Genomic DNA, 6,912 nt, shown 5'->3' with positions numbered 1-6,912 from the left:
CGGGCTAGAAGATCTACTAAGTCCCTTCCGACCCTTAATCTATGAAACTATGAATACAGTATAACTTGATTGGAAACCAGTGTTACTTATTTAATCATAACTGAATTGGGGTTTAAGCTAAACTTTTAGATAATGCATGCAAATACGTTTTTATAGTACTGTTCTTCTCCTCTCTTTCTTGTGTCTTGATGATTGCATCTTGCCTTAAATTAAACAGAGGCTTTTCAGAGACCCTTTTTGCATGCATGTTTTTAGAATAGGCAACAGATTCTGACCATGATGGGGCGTTTGTGGTGCTACTGCCATAAAGCAGTCAAATGACAATTTACCTCGTGTATTAGAAATTGGTGATAGTGTCACTCAGTCTCTTTCCTCAATACTGAATTCAATTCACACCAGCAACTCTGTATGATCAACTTAGTGTATATTTAAAAATATATTCTGAAGTAACAAATGTATTTTCTTGTAATACACCTACATACATGTTTAGATGTATTTATAACTCTGATAGAATTTTCAGCCTTGGCTTTTGCTGTCTGTAACTGAATATTTTGATTCCTTATGTTCATCTTTGCCCTCTTAGGGATTGGATCAGGAATCAGTTTTTATTTTAATAATAATCAGAAATTCAACATTCTGACATTGTATTCGACTACCAGGTAAGGTTTGTTCTTTACAAAAAATAGCATTGAATTTTGTCAGGTATTTCTGCTTTTCCTCTTTATCTTAGCAATTAATGTTGCTTGGATGTCCAAATTCCAGATTCTTTTTGTAATGGAAACATCTTTGGTAAAGTACATCAACTGCATTTGCACAATCTAATTCATCTTACCTGAAAACTGTGTGTATAAAATGTCAGGCCTTGTTTTCTAAACCTAGCCTAAAGAAGTGTCAGTCACTATGGGCCTGCATGAGTTGATGGCTAGAAAATGATATTTAGAGGTTTGCTTTTGGGAATTGGCTTGTAGGTAAAGTAGACGTTGCATTAGAACAATGATCCATGGGAATGGCAAGGGTTAATTGATTTCCAAAAGCCTGTTTGTGACAGTTACCTTCAAGGCCCACTGTGTCTGAAGCCAGCAAACACATAGGCTTGAAAATTGAAGACATACCATGCTGTTCCATAACAAGAGATGAGGTGGCATTAGGTCACAGTGCCAACTTTGGGATTCCCAGCTTTGGTGAAAGAAGACCAGTAAATGACTAAATTAAGATTTGTGTGCATATGACGGGTTTGTGAAACAAAGGAATATGCTGGCAGGACAGAAAGTGGACAGTATGATGAGCACAGGGAGACCAATCTATGATGCTCAGAGATGAAGAGTCATCAGAGGAGAGAGAAAACAAAATGAGGGATTTCAGAACAGCAGAGGGTTCCTGAAAGGGGAACCCAAGGCCACCAAGGGCACACAAACAGCCTGTCTCACCCACCCCACTGGCTGGGGAGGCCTCAGCCCTAGACCTCCAGGCTGCTGACATCTGACATTCAAGAGAGAACCTCAGAGTGAAGCTCACATACTGGCCAAATTTACCTTCCCTCTGACAGCTCTAGGACTGGTAGATATAGAATCGGGAGCAGGGGGTTATTTGTGTTTGCCTTGCCTGCTTTATTCTTATCTGCTATCACTGTGTATCAATAAAATTCACTTCTAATTGAATGGAGAGGTTGTGGTGGGTCTGAGGGTTTGGGTCCTCCTGGAACAAGGTTATAAATCCAGTGTAAACAGAGTCATGTGTGAGGCTAAATGTGAGCACCTTTTTGAAACTCTTTCCAAACCCATCCAGGGGTGTGTTTTGCGAGATCGGCAATCAAATTTTAAGGATTAAATTGCTCTGCATATTTTAGCTATTGCCCTCTCCCTTCATTGTGCTTTATGTGCTCCAAGCTTGAGCCTTCCTAATGTTCTTCCAAAGCAAACTGGGCACTTTGTTTAGATGTTTTTCTGTCTTTCAGCGTGGAAAGAAAAAGAGCAAGAAGAGAACAAACGGTTACAGTCAATAAGATGTTCTACCAAGAGAGCAGCATTGAGGGGAATCATCAGGCAGTTCATTATAATGTAATTGCCCAAGTTAAAAAGGTGTGCGAAGTAGTTGATGGATTCATCTATGTTGCTAATGCAGAAGCTAATAAAAGTAAGGAATATTTTAACCGTATTGACTTTTTTGTGAATGTTTAAGATGCCACTAGTATAAGAGAATTTATACCTGAACAGTTAGATTCTGGAAATTTTGTTCACTTGGAGTGCACCAGATTATACTAATGGTCTGAAGAAGAATTGAGTTTGTTAATGGATTGCTTTAAGGGAGTATAAGAGTGAGGTTGTAGCCATGATCCTCTAGAAATTATGTAAGAGGCAAGGATTTTCTTAGAGTGATATCTTTCATTAGACCAACTAGCATTGTTTTAAGGGCACTGTTCATTATGTAATGTTTGATAAAATTGTATTTCAATATGTACATTAGAAGAAATTATTAAATATCTAATTTTTCATTGTCTGGCAGTATGCTGGCATCTTGTTTTGTATTCTGAGGTTCTTTTTTCTGTTTGCTTACCTAACAGAAGAATACAATTTAATTCTCTGATCTAATCTTAAGTAGTTCTGTATTTCTGATTTACCAGTTCATCAAAGGGAGGTTGATATTCAGTGCTTTTGATTTGGGATGTATAATCTAACGAGTTTCTCTAATATGAACCTTTTGGTTTGTTCCTAGCAGCTAATTTCCTTTTTAGAAGACATAAAATTATAATGAAGTCATGTGTCCTGAATATTCTAATATTATAAAAACCTTAATCTGCTGCCTGTATGGCCATAATGCTTTATTCGCATTCTGATTGGCTGACAAACAGCCAAGCAGAGTGCAAAGAAGCATTCAGACAGGAGGTGGCAACGCAGCAGAGCACCGCCATGATAGCAAGGACACAGGGGATGGAGGTGGGAGCCCTGCTCCCTGGAGGCAGCAGCAACGGAGCAGACGTAACCTGCCCTTGCTTCCTGCAGCTGGTGACAGTGGACTGGAGGGGAGAGCCAAGGCCGCTGGAGCTGGCCTCGCTCCCCCCATCCATTGTTGCCATCTGCAGGACCGATGCAGTGGCTGTGGGAGGAGGAATGAGCCTGAGTTGGGGGAGAAACTGGCCTTCCACTGCGGTGGGGCAGAGAGCAGTGGGCCTGGGCTGATACGGCTCAGAGAGCGGGGGAGCAAGCCTCCCCTTCTCGGGCCTGGGCCCACTTCTCCCACACTCTGCCCTCCCCCTGCATTGGCTCCAAGCCCACTCCTCCCATTTCTGCATCACTGTCGGGTTGGCCAGGCCCTGATGCTTCCCGTCCCCACCCCAACCTCGGCGGCCCAGTTTCTCCCCACCCTCAGGCCCGGTCCTCCTCCGCACGGGGCCTGGGCCCACTCCTCTCTGTCCACTCCTGCGGCAGGGAAGAGGGGAGTGGGCCTAGACCCCAAGCAGCAGGAGGGAAGGGGCGAGCGGGCCCAGACCTGGGGGTGGGGCCCACTCCTCCCACCCCCCATCTTTCTTGACAGGCAATTGGCTAGTCTTTTAATACTGGAGCACTTATATTTTGTTTGACCCTTCAGCTGGGCTGAACTGTCTAGAGGAGGGAGCAGAAAGAGAACAGGAAGGTGGTGAAGGAGAGTAACATGCTGTCTAAACTGTGTCAGTGGGAAATGAGAGAGATTTCTAAAACAGGCTGTTGTGACTTGAGTTATCTCTTGGGAGGTATGCATAAAACTACAATGATGGGTATCTTTCTAAAAATAAAGATAAACCTGTAATGAAATTGAGCTTTACTGTACAAGTGGGTTTTGCATACAGTTTAATATTCACATTGTAATCTTTTTCTTAGTACACGATCGTCAGGATGAACTTGCCCATATTTTGGCAATGATTGATCCAGCTCTTGGACCCCCAAACAGACCTGTGCTGTTTTTATCCTGTACCTCTTATGAGGATGTTAAAAGAATTCCATGTGTTTACATGGCACACCAACTGCAACTAAACCAGCTAAGGCAGCCATGGATGGTATTTCTATTTTTAATCTCTATTATTCTTGTTAGTCGTCTTTATAACTTTTTCTTTGAGTAAGAGACACAAAATGCTTTTTCCTACTGTTTAATTACCGGTATAGCTGTTGACACTTTAATATCTGAACAAACAATAGGAATATATTATAAATCTGAACAAACATCATGAATTTAGCATCTCAATGCTTCTGTGAGAAGAAGTACTATCCCAGTTATTTAGATGAGAAATTGAAGCACAGAAAAATGAAGTGAATTGCCTAAAGACATACATGAAGATTATGGCAGAGCCAGAATGGAATGTGGGGTAAAATCTTGTCTTTATAGTCAGCAGCAAAACTTCCACTGATTTCAGACCAGATCTCCTTAATCCCAACCCAGTAACTTAACCACAAGCCTCTTTTTCTTGTAATTTGCAGGAGCTTATTAGTTGGTCAGCTTACATGTACCTGTCTGTATCCTGTGCTGCTTCTACTCTTTTTCAGTGCACCACCTTTATTCAGCACTTGAGGTCCTGAACTTATTTAACACTTTGACTTGCACAAAACATGTAAGCGTGGTAAGGTTTTGGGGAGAGTAGTGTTTTGTGAGTACGCCATATTCCAATTAAGCATTCAGCCTCAGGTCTGAAAAAAGGCTATGCACTTACCTGGAATACTCCCGTATCCAAATTTAATGTAAGTAATGATCATTAAGTCCACAGTGCTGTGGACTAGCATCCCTGAAACTTCTAAAGATTCTCATAGCAGTTATGAAGGTTCAGGGTTGTTATCAGAATCTTTGAAAATGATGGGAGCTAGTCAGTCTCACAGCTTATTAGAAGTCTTGAAAATGAAGGGAGATAGCAATTCTGAAATGGACTATCAATTATAAGGCCTCCCATAGTAACCCTTTGATAACTGCATTTTCTTCAGAGCACAGTTAGTTTACAAAGTAAACACGGGAGCTGAAGGATGCTATGAATTGAAGCAGTTTATTTGCTTACCAGGTATATAAATACCTGTGTTACAATGTAAGCAGCAGGATCCTCTGAGAGGTCAGTCTGAGGGGGAAAGGAATCCAGGAGAGCTGATTGTATTTTAAAAAGCCCTTACTTAGCGTGCAGAAACAAACCATCCCAATGTACAGGAAAAATAGCAAATATAGCAGGCGAGCAGCTTGGCTTAGCAGAGAACTCTTCAGTCATATTAAATGCAAAAAGGAAGATTACAAGAAGTGGAAGCTTGAACAGATAACTAGGGAGGGGTATAAGAATATTGCTTGGGCATGCAGGGGATGGAATCAGGAAGACCAAAGCACAACTGGAGCTGCAGCTAGCAAGGGATGTGAGGGGTAACAAGCAGGGTTTCTACAAGTATATTAGGAACAAGAGGAAGATAAGGGAAAGTGTGCATCCCATACTGAATGGGGGAGGCAACCTAGTGACAGATGAGGAGGAAAAGGCTGAAGTACTCCATGGCTTTTTTACCTTGATCTTCACAGACAAGGTCAGCTCCCAGACTACTGCAGTGGGCAGCACAGTTTGGGGAGAAGGTGAGCAGCCCTCTGTGATGAAAGAACAGGTTAGGGACAATTTAGAAGAGCTGGACATGTACATGGGACCAGATGCAGTGCATCCAAGGGTGCTGAGGGAATTGGACAATGTGATTGCAGAACTGCTGCCCATTACATAGCTTTAAAAACTCGTGGCAATTGGGGGAGGTCCCAGACGATTGGTAAAGGGCAAATATAGTGCCCATCTTTAAGGAAGGGAAGAAGGAGGATCCAGGAAACTACAGACTAGTCAGCCTCACCTCAGTCCCCAGAAAAATCATGGAGTAGATCCTCAAGGAATCCATTTCTAAGCACTTGGAGGAGAAAGTGATCAGGAACAATCAGCATGGATTCACCAAGGGCAAATCATGCCTGACCAACCTGATTGTCCTCTGTGATGAGATGACTGGCTCTGTGGATGCAGGGAAAGCAGTGTATATGATACCTTGACTTTAGCAAGGCTTTGATACTGTCTCCCACAGCATTTTTGCAAACAAGCTAAGGAAGTATGGGCTGGATGAATGGACTGTAAGGTGGATAGAAGGATGGCTGGATTGTTGGACTCAACGGGTAGTGATCAATGGCTCAAGATCTAGTTGGCAGCCAGTATCACTTGATACCCAGGGGTTAGTCCTGGGGATGGTTTTGTTTAATGTCTTCATTAGTGGTTTAGAAGATGGGACAGAGTGCACCCTCAGCAAGTTCGCGGATGACACCAAGCTGGGGGGTATAGTAGATATGCTGGGGGATAGGGCTAGGATTCAGAGTGACCTAGACAAATTGCAGGATTGGACCAAAAGAAATCTCATGAGGTTCAACAAGGACAAGTACAAAGTCCTGGGCTTAGGACAGAAGAATCCCGTGCACTGCTACAGGCTTGGGACTGACTAGCTAAGTAGCAGCTCTACAGAAAAGGACCTGGGGGTTACAGTGGACAGGAAGCTGAATATGATTCAACATTGTGCCTTTGTTGCCAAGAAGGCAAAAAGCATACTGGGCTGGATTAGTAGGAGCGTTGCAACAGACCAAGGGAAGTAATTATTCCCCTCTATTCTGCACTGGTGAGGCCACAGGTGGAGTACTGTGTCCAGTTTTGGGTCCACCACTACAGAAAGGATGTGGAGAAATTGGAGAGAATCTAGCAGAGGGCAACACAAATGGTTAGGGGGCTGGGGCACATGACTTAGGAGGAGAGGCAGAGGGAATTGGGCTTGTTTAGTCTGCAGAAGAGAAGACTAAAGGGGAATTTGACCGCAGTCTTTAACTATCCACAGGGTGGTTCCAAAGAGGATGGAGCTAGTGGTGCAGGTGACAGAACAAGGAGCAATGGTCTCAAGTTTCAGCAAGAGA

At 43.0% G+C, this 6,912-nt stretch overlaps 1 protein-coding gene across 1 annotated transcript in view; it reads left to right on the top strand.

The window, feature by feature from the left end:
- The window catches only part of FBXO4 (F-box protein 4), a 15,696-nt gene that overhangs the window by 5,739 nt on the left and 3,045 nt on the right, over positions 1–6,912 (top strand). Inside the window, exons 4-6 of the mRNA XM_019517914.1 lie at positions 584–659; positions 1,955–2,133; positions 3,855–4,030. Coding sequence (XP_019373459.1) covers positions 584–659; positions 1,955–2,133; positions 3,855–4,030 — 431 coding nt within the window. The remainder of the gene's footprint in view (positions 1–583; positions 660–1,954; positions 2,134–3,854; positions 4,031–6,912) is intronic.

Source organism: Gavialis gangeticus, unplaced genomic scaffold (genome assembly GCF_001723915.1).
Source record: "Gavialis gangeticus isolate Ggan-Ray unplaced genomic scaffold, GavGan_comp1, whole genome shotgun sequence".
NCBI lineage: Eukaryota > Metazoa > Chordata > Crocodylia > Gavialidae > Gavialis > Gavialis gangeticus.
This window is presented reverse-complemented; position numbering and strand designations above follow the sequence as displayed.